The sequence below is a fragment of the Polypterus senegalus genome, chromosome 6 (assembly GCF_016835505.1).
Source record: "Polypterus senegalus isolate Bchr_013 chromosome 6, ASM1683550v1, whole genome shotgun sequence".
Taxonomy (NCBI): Eukaryota; Metazoa; Chordata; class Cladistia; order Polypteriformes; family Polypteridae; genus Polypterus; species Polypterus senegalus.
In genome coordinates this window covers 63,500,755-63,519,645 of record NC_053159.1, presented here as the reverse complement: position 1 = coordinate 63,519,645, position 18,891 = coordinate 63,500,755, and the positions used below count along the sequence as shown (strand labels likewise).

The window sequence follows — 18,891 nt, the reverse complement described above, 5'->3', positions numbered from 1 at the left end:
CCTAAACTTTAAATTAAGTTCATAGACAGGCTACCGCTGGCGTTTCACATACACACAGGTAATGCAGGATACAAGTTTAATGAGAGGACGAGGATATAAACGAGTTTTGATCACTTTGTAACTAAGTTAAAATTGTAGGTGAAGGGGTGTGCTTATGCAAATTCGAGAGACTGTGTTTGTGGGGATTGACAGTTAAGGCGGGTGGGGAGTCACGTCATCATCTCCCTCCCACCTCATTTTGCTCTGAGCTGAGCTCAGCTAACGCTGTCTTCGAAGCAAATTCCTCAGACTGCCACCAAATACTCACAGAAAAATCCACAAGTTAATACACACGCTGTCTCTATAGAGTTTCTACACACTGAATCCTCCAGGCACTACTTACAAAAGGTCACATTGACAATCGTGTTACGTTATTTTTAAAATCTTTCCTTTTCTTAGCACAAGCACAGCCGAGAAGCTTCGATGCATGTGCTCCATAACGCGTTAAAAAATAATGCATTTAATCACACTTTGCATTACAAGCAAAGGGCAGCTTTTGTCAATGCATGATTTCCTGGTACACGGATTACATTGATCAGCGCATCACGATTCATTTTACCCTCACACCACCTTAGTTTGAGAAGAAGTATGAAAAATATGAGGTTAACACAGAAAAACAGATCACCAATTCAAGCTTTATGAATAATCGATTCGCCATCAATAATTGTTTTGGTAAAGCCATCCTCCTTCCATTTTATAATTTTTCCGCCACTAGCCATGATTAAATGAACGGTAAATAAAGTAAGAGCAAAGCGAGGGTGACTTATTTAGGCAGGCATATATATGACAGCAACACTCATGACAATGTCAATCATGTTACGCTATTATTAAAATGTTTCCTTTTCTTTTCATTACTTCTTTAACACACTACTTCTCCGCTGCCAGGCGGGTATTTTGCTATATATATATATATATATATATATATATATATATGAATGACCTCCAAAGAGCTGAGACTTTTGATATCATGAACGTGTCTGCAAACTGGGGTCTCCTGCCCAGCAAAAGTCGAGCAGCCAGCGCTGCGGCATAGCTGTGCCGCCTTTGAGACGCTGACTGTGCTTCTGCCTTAAGTCAAAGTGAGCACTTTTAATTTTTTTCATCCTCCCCCTGCGCTATAGCCCAGACAAGTGCAAACACGGGACCCCTTTTCTACACCACGGCAAAATAATATTAAGGCGATTCACAATCGAGGCGAGGCACAAATTTGAACGTTCACATAGAAAATGTAATTTCAATGTACCTGTACTTCTTAAAACGTTAATGTTTTACTGTTTAATAACTTATAAACTATAATTTATTATTTTTCCCTTGCACTCAGTGACCAAACCTATACACACACATATAGACACATACAAACATACACACAAGTATATGTATGTGTATATATACACACACACACACACACACATACATACACACATATATATAATTTGTGTGTGTGTATGTATGTATGTATGTGTGTGAATATATGATGTAGATAGATATGTATGTATATATATATATATATATATATGTGTATATGTAGATATGTATATAGATATGTAGATATGAAGATATGTATATATATATATCTATATATATATCTATATATATATATATATATATATATATATATATATATATATATATATGTGTGTGTGTGTGTGTGTGTGTGTGTGTGTGTGTGTGTGTGTGTGTATATATGACAGCAGCAATCCAAGCTGTGAGAAAACAGTAAAAAGGAGGCGTGTCAGACGTCGTGGTACATTTTCTGATGCAGCTGCCGAAAACAACTTCGTGACGCTGCCGCCAAATAAACAAAACAATTAATTTGACAATCATGTTACATTATTTTTAAAATGTTTCCTTTTCTTTTCATAACTTCTTTAACACATGACATCGCTGTGAAGCGCGGGTATTTTGCTATATATATATATATATATATATCACAGCGACACTCATAACAGTGACAAAACAATTACATTGACAATCATGTTACGTTATTTTCAAAATGTTTCCTTTTCTTTTCATTACTTCTTTAACACACTACTTCTCCGCTGCGAAGCGCGGGTATTTTGCTATATAATATAATATAATATAATATTGTAGCGTCTCAGCCAGGTTGAAGCCTTTTTTTGTGTGTGTGACTGTTAGGTTCGATTGAGGGAGGGCAGAGTACAGCATGGAAGACTGACAGCGAGGTATTGATTGATGCGGTAAGGGGGTGGGGGCAGGACCCCGGGCTGGGAGGTGGGGTTGGAGAGGGTGCTAGAAGATTGTGTTTGGGGTTTTTACAGTTCGGCGTTTTTCTTCTTGACTATTCAAGTAAAACTTGAAAAAAAAACTTACTACGTCTGTCTGTTTTTTTTTACTTTGTCTTTTTTTTCGAGCCTGGTGCGGAGGTTGCTACAATATAATATAATAAGTTTAAAACTGGTTATACATCTATCTTTTTAGGTCTTGTTATCCGTGGAGGTTACATTCCTGAAAAACCCAGCATATATGAAACTCTAAGATACTGAAGCACTGATCATATGGGGGAAATGGAGTTTGGTTCAGGTGGGATGCTGACTTGGGGGGAGGACTGGTGGGGATAGAAGGTGTTGGATAGATGTGCTGTCCCCCTGTTCTTGCCCCTCCTTCCATTGTTTAACCTACTGAAACCATATATTGGCTTTTACTTCCTCTACAGTCAAGTCCGACTGTCTTTTTTAGGCACTTCACTCAAAGCTACAAGCGACCACATCAGGTCTGACCTCATTAAACTATCCGGTCAGTAGTAGTGACAAGCGATGTGTCCAAAGGGCAGGGACTTAATCAATGAAAGCTTATGGCACACACTCACCGAGAATTCATTGCTTGTGGGGAACAATTCCAAGCTCCAGGTCCTCATTACAATGGCTTACTGGTGCCAGGTAGGAACAAACTGAAAACATAATTATATGTTGGAACATGCAGTATATAGGAAAAAATACATTAAAAATATTTTCCTTCACACCGTAAAGCTGCATTGCCTAGGGGGCAAGCTTTCTCAATCCCAACTGAATTTGAAATTAAAATCTATGTTACGTCTCTGAGCTTCTGCGGCCACATTAGCAAGACAGCATTGAGAGGGGCTGTATAAAAAGCTCTTTTTTAGATAATTCTTCTTCAGTCACTTTTGATTACCAGTGAATAATAGTTTTTCCATTTGTACTTGTAATGTGGGAGACAAGGTTTCTGTATGGTAAACACTTCAAAGCCTTCAAATTCCTCTGTTCCTTTTCCTGATTGGACTATAGCTGGAAGGTGTCCTGAATATATGGATGATTTTGCTGTGTTCAAAAAAAGTAATTGGCAAAGACGTTCCCATTATGTGCCAGCTACTGTGAAAGTAAGAATGTAATTTTTTCCTGTACGAATGCCATCAGCATGTTCAAATTGGCTCGAGCTTTTGAACTGAAGACAGGCTCTTGACCAATGAATGAGGTTGGGAGAGGTAAACCTTCCATTTAAAAGGCCTTAATTTGCTTGAACATATTTTATTCATAATATTTTAACAGGTGGTGAACATATGACTGGATAACTGACATGTGGACTATACAACACAAGTAACTTGAGATTTTTTAAATGATGTTTTAATATATCTTGCTGCTGTTCAGTATGGGCCCCACACGGGCCCCTCAAAGAAGCCTGTTGTATCATAAACTTTATGATCTTCATTCTCCATGAAAATAAATGTTCAGACAAAGGGTGGAGAAATTCTGTAACTTTAGGCAACATTTCTTGTCTTTTGCTTTAATACAGATGTTATGCTTTTCTTCTTTCTCCAGCTGTCAACTCATGCTCCATAAGTAATGGTGGCTGTGAGCAGGAATGTGTGCAGCTCTCTTTGGCACACTACCAATGTCGCTGTCGAGCAAACTACCAACTCAGGGAGGATGGCAAGCACTGCAAGTGTAAGTATCACCTGTCTAGTCTAGCCAGTGGGCTTCTGCTCTGGAAATACCAGGAGACATAAAGAATGCCTCCATTTTGGGAAATTCATAAAGGACAATTCCACAAAGGAGAGGTACAGAATGTAGAGTATCATCTGTGAACCAAATCGGACTTGTCAGTCTATCCAGTCTGTGAGTACCACAGACCCCTTCCCAAAGTCATTTCAAATATGTGACTTCTATTGAGCTGGGCAGTCACCCATTTGGCCTAAAGATACTTCACTTCCCTCACAAAATTGAGAGGAGACCTCACCAACTCTCAGCCATTTCTTATGTATTGTTGTTTATCAAAAAACGCCTCTTTCAACAACAACAACAACATTTATTTATATAGCACATTTTCATACAAACAGTAGCTCAAAGTGCTTTACATAATGAAGAATAGAATAATAAAAGAAACAATAAGAAAACAAAATAAATCGACATTAATTAACATCGAATAAGAGTAAGGTTCAATGGCCGGGGGGACAGAAAAAACAAAAAAACTCCAGACGGCTGGAGAAAAAACAAAATCTGTAGGGATTCCAGACCATTAGACCACCCAGTCCCCTCTGGGCATTCTACCTAACATAAATAAAACAGTCCTCTTTGGATTTAGGGTTCTCACGGAAGGACTTGATGAAGATGGTCACGTAGAATTCTGCCTTTTAATCCATCCATCATTGTTGGAGCATCATGAAGCTTTGAGTAGGTGGAGGTGGCGCAGGCCACCACCACAAAGAAACCGGAAAAAGAAACAGAAAAGAGAGTAGGGGTCAGTACGGTACTTTGAAAAGGTTGCCTCCCTTGCCTTCAAGAAATGATACAGTTGGAGCTGTGAAAAGCTAATCTCCCCATCTGCTGTCACACTTTGAGGGATTTTAAAGACAGGCCATCCACATCTCCATGGTCAAAGGACAGAGATTCATAAGACATCTAGGAACATGTAGCAGACAGATTCTTTGTCCCACGTGGAGACATTTGGCTGACAGCCATTCTTGGTAAACGTTGTGATGGCTTGTTCAGTGACAGATGATGTGTTAAGCTAAAACTCATTAATTTAGTTAAATCAAAACTTTGTTAGGATGCCAAAGACATAGTAATAAAATAAAAGGGATTCGGATTTTTGTATGGTAGCACTTAAATCTTCTTCTCTCCCATCTTAAATTGTTGTTAATGGAGAATTCTATATGTGGTTCTACTGTCTTTGGCTGTGGATCACTTGTCCCACATTAGGGGGATAAAATTGTGAAAATAAACTGCTCTTATGTATAATGTCATTTTATGAAGAGGCTTCTACATAGAGGAGTTGGGGATATCTTTTTGGGTTGGTGCTCTTTGGTTTCCTTAAGTCTGGAAACCTATTGGACTGCAGAGCTGACCATTCTGTCTTTTTTCCACTCGTTCCAGTGAAGGACCCATGTGCCAACCGAAATGGAGGCTGCATGCAACAGTGTGTCAATGAAGGAGGTGTAGGTCGATGCCAGTGCCACACTGGCTATCGCCTGGCTGCCGACAACAAGACCTGTGTCGGTAAGATGATGTTCATCCTGAGCCCAGGGCTTCTCTCGCAGTAGCAGCAGCAGCAGCGCTCACCCATTCTCTTCTGCTTGCAGATATTAATGAGTGCACTTCAGGCCTGGCCCTGTGTTCTCACAGCTGCCGTAACACACGAGGATCATTTGCTTGTATTTGCAACCCTGGATATGAGCTGGGGGCTGATGGCAAGCAATGCTACCGTAAGTCAGTCACTGCTAAACCTACCCTTGATTTTTTAAAAAGTTTGCAGGGATCGCCGATGGAAGCCACTTATCATATGAGAAAAATCAGACAATGTGCCTTACTATGGAGGGGGGAGTGGAGAAGGGAAGGTCACAGTGTGGTGTGGTCGAATAAACAGGAGCAACACTCTGCCATTGTGCACATCCCTCTGAAGCTGTGTCCAACATCAGCCATTCCCTGGTTAAGCTGCTGGCAGTATAAAAGAAACAGCAGCAGCATAAATGAGACAAAAAGCCTAATCCAGTGTTAGAACTAAAGCTGTGAGTTGAATGGCCATTCAGATTAGGATGGGGACTGACCCTTAAATTGTCTGTTGTATTCATGCTACCAGTGCCTCATATTTTCTGCTATCTGCTGCCTTCTTTTTCATTGGTTGCAGGTCCATGCTGCTATATCTATTGGAGCTGACCACCTTTGTGTATAGGTCACAACTGTCAGCAGGGGTGTAGGCCTGTTCTCTGAACAGTACAAAATTAGTCCTTATGACCCATTATAAAACAGATGAATGGCTCCCTCTTTTCCAGGTATTGAGATGGAGATTGTTAATAGCTGTGAAACTAACAATGGAGGCTGCTCCCACCATTGCCGCCATGCTACTGGAGGTCCTGTCTGTAGTTGCAACCAGGGCTACAAGCTGGATGATGACCAGAAGACCTGCATTGGTAAGAAAGATCTCTTCTTCACAGAGGCTCCAAGTAGTGATAGCAGTTAAGCCTTCTGCATTATTTTGAGATGGTAACATTCATCTTGGTCATTTACCATTTTTGGTCATCTGTGAAATAGATTGCTTCTGCTTCCTTCATTGCACAGACTTTTGAGGAAATCCTCAAATTCTAGAGAAGCAATCCATGGAGAGGATAGTGTCAGCTTCCTTTGAAACCCTAGGACAGTGCCATAATAATAGTGATACCCAGATAATAGTGCAGAATGGTTTCTTCAACCAGGCTGGTGTATAAAAACTCTACTTGAGAACCTGAAATCAGTTTCAAGTTGGAGGGCATAGCGTGATTCTGATCTTTATCAGAAAGCTTCATCATTTTAAGTCTTTTTGCAATGTGACCCACAACTAGGCCAATACACTTATGATGCTGATGATCAACACCCCATCACCTTCCTAAAGAAAAACATTTAGTGATAGTATTATATTGTCACTTGTATAGTGTACAGTGTAATTCTTACTGGCATGTCGGACCAATGTGCAACACAACACTACTCTCTGGTACCATTAATTGGCAATGTGGCTGCTTTCCTAGTGATCAGTTTACTTTGACTTTTTGGCCTCACACATCCTAACTATTACTAGTTAAGATGCAGCAGGAGGAATGCTCCCTCACCATTATGAATATTTTCTTTTAGCCATTCCTATTCACATGCATTGCTTATTCACAGATCCCATCTCCTGATTTCCTTTCAGATATTGATGAATGTGAAAATGGCGAGGCTTGCTGTGAACAAGGTTGCACCAACTCCCCAGGAGGATATGAATGCTATTGTGCTGCTGGTTTCCAACTCCATGTGGACGGCTGCAGTTGTGATGGTGAGTTAATAGGGCTTTTAAGTTATGCACCCACATAGGGACTCTCTGATTGTCCTGCCATCTGACTGGGAGTTATTGATGGATGAAGGAATATCAGAACACCGACTTCTGATGTAAGTGAAAACGGTTGCCGTCATCTCTTTGCCTTTTACTCAAGACAAAGTGACAATGTAACTCTAAAACTGCACCTGACACATTGATCTGAACTCTCCATTCCCTTTGCAGACGTGGATGAATGTCTTTCAGAAAATGGAGGCTGTGATCATATCTGTCAGAACACAGTGGGCTCCTTCCAGTGCTACTGCGAGATTGGCCACAAGCTAGATGAAGATCGACAGTCGTGCATTCGTAAGTTTAATATGCTTGTAATCTGTCCTGGGCTGATGATGTTTTTCCAAATCAAAAAGGATGCCATCATCTGGGCTGAGTTGTGAATAAGATGGCTTCTGGTGCCATCTTCGTATCTGCAGCTCAGGATTAAATAATGTGAAGTTGCTGAATGGTGATAATGTTCCTTACTTACTGTTTCTCAACCTTCCTTTCAGCTTTGGAGGACACATTGGAAATCCTGAATGGTCGGCGGCCTGTGGAAAGGCCTATCCCACAGGTGACTTTGCTAAGGGAGGAGTTCACACCATTCTTTGAAAGTGAGCCAGAGTATGATGAGAGTGAGGGGGAGCTGCGAGGAGAGCACACTCTGACAGAAAAGTTTGGTAAGGCGACATGAATCTGGGAGGAAGGAGCTGTCTAACATACAGTGTATTCAAGCAGTAATTATTCCAAGACATTTTTGTATAGAAACACTAATCTTCCCTGGGGGCCCTGTACTTAACACCTTCTAACACTTTAAAAAGAGGAAATGATGCTTATTTATTCACTTTGCATTTTTTCTGTAACATCACTAACCTATGTGTGGGTTCAAATAGTGAAAGTGCATTTTTGAAAGCGTCATTAGTAAGAAAATACTTAAGTGTGATTTATAGAGCACAGGGAAACTATGGAAGATTATTTGTGGCAAAATTAAATGCATTCCAACGTGTTAAACAATTGATTAACTGCTTTTCACTACAAGGTGTAATTTTCTTGTCAATTTAAAATGCAATACAAAGGCTTATTGCATTTTGATTCGGGTCCATAGATTGAGTGTCATAACTAAAAACAAAGCAAAGCATCTTCGAGTGTACTGTACTGCATTTCGATTCAAGGCCACACATTAACTTTGCAAAAAGTGACCAATCAGTAACAAAAGGGGGCCAAGGCGCATCAACAGTTAGGGCAAATGGTGTTCCAATCACGATTGTGTTCACCCAGGACTAAAAATGAATGGAATCGTTCCCGGATAAATCAAAGTCATCCAGATGATCTGGATCTGCATAATTAGATCTGGACCACCCTGCATACCAGTATTCCCCTAAATATGGTCTAAAAAAACCTGTAAATGGGGATGAAAGTAGATAATACTTTATTTGTCCCCAAGGGGAAATAAATATTTTACTGAAGCTCCTAAATAAATAAATATAATTAAAGCAAACAATAACTCATCCCAGACCCCCAAACACACAGAAAAACTTCTGACTTGGATAACAGAAAGCTGCTACTGTCAATACAAGCTTGTCAGTGCCAGTAGATGAGGTCAGACCTGCTTGGATTGTGCCACAGGTTTATGCGAGGGACGTTCAAAAAGTTTCTGCACTTTTATATTTTCATTGGAAATGGTGAATGGCGGGAGGAGTAGTAATTGGGCATTAAAAAGTTGGTGCGACGCAGGGAAAATTGCATCACAAACGAAGGTGACTATATAGAAAGTGATGTAATTTGTTTTTGAAATTCCTAATTAATAGTTTAAAAAAAAAAGTACGGAAATATTTTGAATGTCCCTCGTATTTAATGGCATTAATATTTGGGTAGAGCACTGTGCATGAAAGGATTATTAGCCTTAAATCCTTCTTTGAATTAAGAATGATTAAGAATTAAGAATTTGATTAAGAATGATTCATCAAAAGGACACTGGTACAGAATGAATGATTTCTGTTTCTGAGTCAGCCAGCATGATGTAACTTACAGTGACATGCTAGGAATTCAATCCGCAATTCAATGTCTTGATCACACATTTAGTTTTAATTCTACTGTGCTCCCTTTTTCATCACTGCATATTCACAAAAATCTCCAGTCCGCCTGCTGCTTTTTCCACCCAGTCTGATGAAACCCATCCAGCATTCAAATAGCGTCTGAAATAAGAGGCATAAGGTGGTTCTCCGCAGTACCCAAATATCAAAGTACCTGAGCTTGCCATAACTTACCATGAGATATAACAGTTCAAACAACTTATATGAAAGCAATCAAACATTTCTCATTATATGACGTCAGCCCAGGTCTGAAACCTTTCCACCTTACTTTATTCCTCACTCTGGATCTTTGCCTCTTCCATTTCCAGATGAGCCGATTGTCACTTTTCTCTTTGCTCTGGTTATTTGTTCTTTTGCCCAATTTCATTTATGGACAAGCAGCACTTCCGACAGTTCATAACACGGCTCTTTAGGTGGCAGTGATCACAGTGCTACCAAGTAAATACAGAAATGTTTAATATATCCCACTTTAGATCTTTTTTGGAGTCTTTTATATTATCTGTTGTTATAGACATTGGCAGCCATTGGATCATTTATGCTCACCAATATTACATTTCTGCTTGTCTGTGAGGCATTTGAGGCAGGCTGGCACACGGGTCTGCATTGACAGCAGCATCTCTTCAATTTTGTTTAAAAATTCATTCAAAAATGTATGGTAACAAACTATTGGCCAAATCATAATAGGCTATTGCTAAACTTCTTAATGTATCAGTTAACACTATCAGAAGTGGAATGGAACAATAGAATATAAGGCAGGCATAACACGTAATTTAAATAGCTTACCATAAGAGTACAGGTTTTCATTGAGACCTAAACCATACTTTGGTTAATCACTTCATAATGACAAGACTAATTCTTGCCATCAAAACAGAGAAATGTTAACAAGTGGACCACCACTCAGCCCAAATGTTGATGCTCCTTTCTCCACCTTTTGTCACTGATTGGTCATTTGATTAATGAGTGGCCTTGAAGCAAAATGCAATACACTCAGAACAGCCGCTAAGCGAAATGCAGTATGTTTGCTTTAATTTTCGTTATGACACATGATCTATGGACATGAATTTAAAGACAATACTCTTTTGCATTGAATTTTAAACTGACATAAAATTGTGCCTGTAGTGAAAAGCAGTTGATAATTTGGTTGATACTTTTTTAATTATAATGTAATAGACCCTTGCCAGAATTAAATGCATGATGTGCATATACATTGTGTTACAGTATAGTTATTATGTTGGATTGTATTTAATTTTGGCACAAATAATATTCCATAGTTAAGATGGAGATGAGCTAGCTGGAGGTGCAAATTGTCTCTACACTAAGTAGTCAATAGCACCTTGCACAAGTTACTTATAGATATATCAAACAAACTAACAAACTTTCTTTTTTTCTTTCTTTCTTTATTTCTTTCTTTCTTTGTCCCCAGTGGGAAATCTGTTTTTTTTACAGAAGCTCTTTAAATAAATGCATAAAGATATAAATAAATATACAATATATACACACTATAGTTTGAACATACTGTATGCCAGAATGGCTAAACATTTAAAAAGAAAGAAAATTTCTGACTAGGCAGTCACAGTCACATTAAGGCATTTTAGAGTGATATTGCCCTTGGTATAAAGGAGCCTCGGTTGCGTTTCTTGACACACTTCTGCTGAATTATTTATTGAATGAAAGTACTCCGTGTTCTTGTGTTTTCAGTGACTACAATCTACCAGTAAGGAGAGCAAAAGTTAGCAAGAACCAAATACACAAATAAGAATTTCTTGCTTATAACAATCTGAACTGATACTGAGCTCCGTTGTGTTGTATGGAAATAAAAATTAAGTTATGCAAGCAGTTGTTAGCACGCCTGCCTCACTGATCCAGCACCTTGGGTTTGATTTTGGTGCCTAGCCATTGTCCTTATGGAGTTCTCTCCATGTCTGTTTGGGTTTTCTACAGTTTGTCCCCCATTTCCTCACAGACGTGAGTGTTAAGTTGACTGACTTTTTAAAATTTGCCTTCTGTGAGCGTGTCCTGCAGTGGACTGGCATCCTGTCCTGGGTGTTTTTTGCCTTGTGCTCAGTGTCTCTGGTCACCGTGACACTGACTTGAATAGGTTGGTTTGAGACTGTTATGTTATTTGTAAAATATTTAAATAAAAATACCTGATATGAGCTGCCACTTTCAGAACAAGATTGCAAATGAGCATAGGGTATTACCTGTTTTCTCGATGAAACTAAAAAATAACAACCCATCTTTTTTAAAACATAGCATAGCATGAGGCAGATTTTCATAAAATTATGTTCATTTTGTTTCTAGAGTCTCTAAAGGGGTTTCCTTTTAAAAAGTCAGGTAGAATACACATGTTCTCTTGCTTTAAGCATATGAACACCTGTCCTCCCTGGCTTTCTGAATTTGAAGTTTATGTCCCTGTAGAGTAATATACAGAAAGTGTGTATGTTTTAGTGGTCTCAGTGTATATAAAAATTCTCACAACCTTAGACACAAGCACCTGGGCCCTGAATCTGTCCTGCTAGCCGTACTCCCACCTGCTGTGACTTCAAAGAGTCCCGCTACCAGTGAGCTCACAAGTGATGATGTGTAACGTTTAGTGGGGAAGAAAGCTGCTCATCAAAGCGTCCTTTGTGTTTTTTAGTGTGTCTGGATGACACGTTTGGCCCTGACTGCAGCCTGACCTGTGAGGACTGCTCCAATGGTGGGAGGTGCAACCCTCAGAAGGATGGCTGTGACTGTCCTGATGGCTGGACTGGTGTAATCTGCAACCAGAGTAAGTCTTTTTTTTTTAACTGCCAAGGTAAGATGGTGGCATTTATTGCTTCTTGTGTGAAGCACAGATGTAAGATTTTTACTCACCAGTGTTTGTCAGCTTGTTGAACAATCAAATTCAAAATGTCATTTGTTTCTGCCCCCACCAACCCGCCCACATTTGTTTCCACTAAGCTTGCCCTGAGGGAACCTTTGGCAGGAACTGCAGCTTTACCTGCAAGTGCAAAAATGGGGCTACGTGTGACCCCATCTCCGGACGCTGTCGCTGCCCCCCTGGTGTGAGTGGAGAAGTCTGTGAGGATGGTGAGTATATTTTGATCTGCATATCCACATTTGGGTTGACTGCTAAATTTGCCGAGTGCTTCACTCCGTGAACTCCAGTCACAAAGCCGGTCAAGTCACTCAGCACTCCAAACGCTAGTTCTGCTCATCTATTTATGATGCAAACTTTTGAGCTTGTATGCTAATTCTTGACTGATTTTTGAACTGGAAGAAGCAACTTCTTACAATCCAATTTAGGACTATTGTCAAGGATAACACCCAAACGTTTTGTAAATGTCTTGCAATGTTTTTGCTAGTGGGCCTAGTTTAGTGACAGGCGTACCAGACGTGCTGGATGAACTAGACAGCACAATCTCAGTTTCACTTTGATTTAAGTCAAGAAAATTTTACAGCATCCATCTCTTTACATAATCGAAGCAAGCCAAAGACCCCAGGGAGTTGTTTCTAAGTGATGTATTAGATAAATTTGGGTGTCATCTGCAAAACGGCAGAAAGACGCATTATACTTATGAAAAGTAGAACCAAGAGGAAGCATGTATAACGAAAACAGAATTGGCCCAAGTATAGAACCTTGTGGGATCCCATATTTTAGTTAAGTATGGAAAGATGAAAACTCACCCAATTTAACTGAAGAAAACCTTTCATAAAAAATTTGAACAAAACCAATTTAGAGCAGTACCTTGAATGCCAATGACATTCTCTAGACGATACAGTAAAACATTGTGATCAAGGGTGTCCAAGTATAAAATGAAGGCTGTTCTTTTGAATTTACCAGAAGGTTACGTCCTGGTAGACAAAGGTAGATTCAACCAGGGCTAACAAAATTAAGTGTCACCGATACAGGATGAAAGCAGGTGATGGAGAAGAATGGTGCCTTCAGATTGGGGTTGAATGTATTGACTGAGGAACATATACGGTAAGTATCAACTATCTGCAGGCGTTACTAACACTTTATATGCTATTCCTTCCCTTGCTAGGCTGCCCCAAAGGATTCTTTGGAAAGCACTGTAATAAAAAATGTAACTGCGCAAACAATGGACGCTGCCACCGTACATATGGAGCCTGCCTGTGTGACCCGGGACTCTATGGGCGTTTCTGTCACTTGCGTAAGTCACCATTTGCTCACACACCTAAACCTTTGGTAACCTCATTTCTATTCTCATTGGTCTCAGCAAGAGTGTCCAGCATGCACTTCTCCTATGTTCCCTTTATTTTCATAACACTATTGACAAGGCCAGATGGGGTGGTACAGTTTATTCTATTGAAGCCCACCTCATCCACTGGTTGCAGCTTCTCCTTCTTTCATTTTCCCAACATAAATGTCTGATCTTCCCTTTACAATGTTTTGTCTCTTCTAGCATGTCCAAAATGGGCATTTGGAGCAGGCTGCTCAGAGGAGTGCCAGTGTGTGCCACAACACACTCTGGAATGCAATCGCAGAGATGGCAGCTGCGTCTGTAAACCTGGTTACCAGGGAGCAACCTGTCAGAAAGGTGGGCATTCCCAGCCAACATGTCTCATTCTTGGCATTCTGACCAGCCATTTTCAGTTTGTAATCTTCACTTTACTTTTGTCTTATGCACCCATAGAGTGTAGCAGTGGCTCCTATGGAACTGGCTGTAGAAGCAAATGCAGTTGTCCATCAGAGGTGCCATGTGATCATGTGACCGGAGAGTGCAGAAGGCAGTGTCCTGCTGGCTATCATGGCAAGGACTGTGCTGAAGGTAGGTTTCATTAGAGAACAACAGTGGTACAAACCCCCATTTTGATTTGGTCATATTTATTGGATTTTAGTGATTGGCAGGGAGTGTACCTTCTTGCCTCTTGCTGCAGAATGGCACTGCCCTTATCTAATTTGTGGGCATCTTAAGCGTTGGCTTTCTTGCCAAGTGCGTGCTGCCGCTGTTGAGATGTAGACTTGAAAATATTCAGTCAGGGGGGCTTTATTTTTTCCTTTAATTTCCCTGGGGTACATTACAGGAAATAACATGAATACTTTTTACAGAATGCAGGGCTAGCAGTCACGGCTCTCTGCCCGCCTGGAAGCCATTAGGCGCATGGCGATTTGCAGCTGTGCACAATTAGAAGCAGTCAGGAAGGCAGGGATTTGCTGTTAATGAGTTTCTTTCTAAATGCCTACTCCTTTTTGTTATTCCAAAGCTGACATTACTGCTTTTTGCTTCGTCCCCTGTTAGCTTTCCCCCAGACCTCCTGGTTCATAGTCCCCTTAGTTTAGTGCCTCTAGTGTTCCATGACACATTACCAACTTGTCACCTTCTTCACTCTGCACTCTTTCCGAGCCTTTATTGCCACACTCGATCCTATTAAATATGGCGGTGTCTGTTATGGTGCTGCCATCATATTTTTCATGGTTATTCAGATCCTTACACCCCAGTCACCGGGATGAATTCAGTTTTCAGCATCTCAGAACTTCTCCTTTAATCACCTGAGATGATGTACTGACTGTCTTCTCCATTCTGATCTATAGTATGCCCTCCGGGGCGCTTTGGTCTAAACTGCTCGAGCTCCTGTGAGTGCCATGGATCTCCTTGTGACAGAGTGACCGGAGCATGCAATTGCACAGCTGGGCAGATGGGTCTGCACTGTGAGAAGGGTAAGTAAGGATAGATGAGAGGGGTACACAGCGCTGGAGGGTGGCTTTTTAAAATCTTTTCTAGTAGTAGTACCCCTAGCACCAGCTCTGTGACTTTAGACAGCTTTCCATAGCCAGGTCCATAGTGGTGATTTTTTTTTTTTTGCTGAACAGAATGTCCGGATGGCCACTGGGGCATTGGATGCCTGCAGACCTGCTTGCCTTGTGTGAACGGAGGGATTTGTGATAAGTTTTCTGGCAGCTGCACATGCCCCCCTGGATTCATTGGAAATCTTTGCCAGAACAGTGAGTAGATGAGAGAGGGACTGGGGACTTTCTTGAGAGAACAAAAAAAAACAAAAGTAGCCACTGATTGAAGTGACCTTCATGCCAAACACCACTGTGATCTTCAGCAGTGATCTGCTAAACTGTGAAAATGAACCTGTGCTCAGCTGAGTTTCCATCATTCACAAACCCATTAGTCACTTATTTGATTCTTTGTAATAAGAGGGTTAAAGAAAGTTCCCATCAGAACTTGATCCTGGGAGTTTATTTTTCTATTGTGTGTGTGTTGAAATCTGGTAATTAGATTTTTTATTAGCATTTCTGCAAGAAGATCATCTTCAGTTTTTTTTTCTAAAAGCTTCTGCTCACTCCATGGCCATGTAGAACTCCGAGCACTCATCCATAGACTCTTTGCAGATATTAATGTTGCTCAGATGTGAAGAAACAGTTGTGTGACTTGCTGATCAGTCCTTTACAAGTCACTCAGTAAAATAGATTTGCAAGCATGGCCAAAACTGCAGGAGCACTGCTGATCAGTTAGAAAGATATTTTTGCACTATGGAAAAATAAACTAAAATATTATTCCATGCTACAAAATAAAATGAATATTAGAACCAACAATTTAGCTGTTAAGGCTTAGTCAAGTTTGTGCAGAGAATTCACACGGGCAAGGAGGGGGCAAAGAGGGAGTGAAAAAAAGACAAAGGAGATGACAAGGGGGGAACGCTAGAGCAAAGAGGCCATCTGAGAAAATAAAATGGGAGGTGAAAAGATTTGGTTGACCAGAACAGGAGGATTATGAGAGGTGAGTGTAAACATTAGTTTAGTCCCTGCTGTTTTCCTTTCATAGGCGTCTTTAAATCCACGTTGCAAGACACAGTTGAACAGATCAGCTCAGACAGATTGAATTAAACTCGCCTGCATAGTCTACATAATTGAGGAGTTTCCTCTGGGTTACTGGGCTTGTTTTCTTTCTCTGTTTTATTAGGTGCTAGTTTTTCTCATTAACTTGTAATTCACATGACTAAGCTAATTTCCCCTTGTGGGATGATAAAGTGTACTTTAACTTAAAAGAAGTAAAATGTTTATCATAGACTTGAACAATTCCATAATCCTGTGAACGTGGATATGTTTTATGTAATGATATGCAGCATAACTGTCTGTTTTCACTTCTTTAAATTACAGGATATTGCATACATCAAGGTTACTGAATAGGCTTGATTCCTGCTTGTGGGCTTTTTAGATATGAGTAACTTGTCATAGACATTAGATGGAATGTTGCATCTGCTGATATGAAAGATAAAGCCTGGTGAGGATAGTGGCTTTGAATTATGAAAGAATCTGCAGACATAAAATATGTGGTTTTTACACATTGTGATGGTGGACACCACTGTAGATCATTTTTAACCTGAGGAAAAAGTGTCAACAGCAAGATCCATCAAGAGCCGCCCATTCACTTTCTTAACACACTTATCCAGGGCAGGAAATTGGGGAGGCTGGAGCCAATCTTTAACAAAAATTAGGTTTTATTATTTAAAGCTAACATAAGAAATGGATAAATAGTGGAATAACTAGAAGTAATGAAAGAAACAAACATGTCTACCTGGGGTCTCATTAATAAACTGTGGATACCCACAAAAATTTTGTGTATGCTCGGTTCCACACTCACATCGCGATGTATTAAAACTAAACTTGGCATAAAACGACACACATTCTCACGGCAGCACAATCCATTGCGTACGCATGTTTCTGCTTGGTTTTTCAAACTTACAGCACCCAGCATCAAAGCAGTGTTACTGTTCCTGTGTTCCCTTTCTTTTTTAGATTCACATTCATGACGTGGACTTTATCACATTTACTGAAATTAACCGCATATTGTTTATAAATTTAAGGCACCTCATTGTAATCAGCCTGTAACAATATAATGATGCATGGAATGGCCAAGCTATTCCAAATATCACAGCTATTTTAGTGTTGTTACTCTCATTCACCACTCAGAGTATTTTAACCCATTGTATCTCAGTGTGGAATCACAGCTGTACAGCAGCTGATTGGAAAGCTCTACAGCGGGTTGTGTTGGAAGCACAGAGGATTATTAGGATGTTGTATCTAGTCATGGAGGATATTTATAGCACACACTGCGTAAGGAAAGCCAATATGTATATGTATTTTGTACTTATGCTTTGATACTGTATACAGTAATCCCTCCTCGATTGCAGGGGGTTATGCGTTCCAGAACCCCCCGCGATAGATGAAAATCCAAGTAGAAACCATATGTTTGTATAGTTATTTTTATATATTTTAAGCCCTTATAAACTCTCCCACACTGTTAACATTATTAGGGCCCTCTAGACATGAAATAACACCCTTTAGTCAAAAGTTTAAACTGTGCTCCATGACAAGACAGAGATGACAGTTCTTTCTCACAATTAAAAGAATGCAAATATATCTTTTCTTCAAAGGAGTGTCTGCATCAGGAGCAGAGAATTTAAGAGAGAGAGCGAGCGCTCGCAAAGAAAAGCAAACAATCAAAAAATCAATACGTGTGCTTTTAAGTTTGCCCGAAGCACCGCAATAAAGTGGCATTTTTCAGAGGAGCGCCAGTATCTTCTAAGCAAACAGCCTCTGTGCAACAGCCCTCTGCTCACATCTCCTCCGCCAGGCAGAGAACGCCAGAGAGAGAGAGCGAGATTAAAGCAAACAATCAAAAAATCAATACGTGTGCTTTTGTGCTTTTAAATATGCCGAGCACCATTTAGAGGAGCGTCAGTATCTTTTAAGCAAACAGCCTCTGTGCTCACACCCCCCCCCCACGTCAGGCAGAGAATGTCGTAGAGGGTGCGATAGAGGCAGAGACAAGAAAACAATCAAGCACCGCGCGGGAAGCTTATCTTATAGCATTGAGGAGTTTTAGTTAATAAATATATAATACATGCTCTGATTGGGTAGCTTCTAAGCCATCCGCCAATAGCGTCCCTTGTATGAAATCAACTGGGCAAACAAACTGAGGAAGCGTGTAGCATAAATTAAAAGACCCATTGTCCGCAGAAATCCGCGAACCAGCGAAAAATCCGTGATATGTATTTAGATATGCTTACATTTAAAATCCGCGATAGAGTGAAGCCTCAAAAGTCGAAGCGCAATAAAGCGAGGGATTACTGTATTTTCATTGTTTTTTATCGTATTATTATTGTTATTTTTATCATTTTATAGGGAAATAAGTTTATGGAGGGGCAACTCTGGATGGATAGATGGGTGGAATAATTAAACACGTATTACAAAGATTTTTCAATGCTTCTTAAAGGTTTTGGAGAATCTGACTTCTAAGCTTACAGATGCTTTGACATCATTATTACAGAGCATATATTGTGGTGATTGGTTACATCGGTAGGATGCAAATTGGGACGCGAATTGGGGGTTGTTACATTTAACAGAAGCGGTACTACTGCATTAAATTAGGTCTTTGAGGGTTGCTCGCACCACACCAAGCATCTGGCAGGAGGCAGGGACAATTTCTGGATGGGGCGCCAGCTCATCGCA

The 18,891-nt window shown here is 40.2% G+C and overlaps 1 protein-coding gene across 2 annotated transcripts in view; it reads left to right on the top strand.

Moving 5' to 3' along the window:
- Positions 1-18,891, top strand: part of megf6b (multiple EGF-like-domains 6b) — a 204,634-nt gene that overhangs the window by 155,186 nt on the left and 30,557 nt on the right. For both annotated transcript variants that reach the window (XM_039756130.1, XM_039756131.1), the window contains 14 exons: positions 3,834-3,959; positions 5,388-5,510; positions 5,594-5,716; positions 6,284-6,421; positions 7,174-7,296; positions 7,522-7,644; positions 7,842-8,009; positions 12,061-12,192; positions 12,366-12,494; positions 13,451-13,579; positions 13,832-13,966; positions 14,063-14,197; positions 14,962-15,087; positions 15,241-15,372. In XM_039756130.1, coding sequence (XP_039612064.1) covers positions 3,834-3,959; positions 5,388-5,510; positions 5,594-5,716; positions 6,284-6,421; positions 7,174-7,296; positions 7,522-7,644; positions 7,842-8,009; positions 12,061-12,192; positions 12,366-12,494; positions 13,451-13,579; positions 13,832-13,966; positions 14,063-14,197; positions 14,962-15,087; positions 15,241-15,372 — 1,842 coding nt within the window. The remainder of the gene's footprint in view (positions 1-3,833; positions 3,960-5,387; positions 5,511-5,593; positions 5,717-6,283; positions 6,422-7,173; positions 7,297-7,521; positions 7,645-7,841; positions 8,010-12,060; positions 12,193-12,365; positions 12,495-13,450; positions 13,580-13,831; positions 13,967-14,062; positions 14,198-14,961; positions 15,088-15,240; positions 15,373-18,891) is intronic.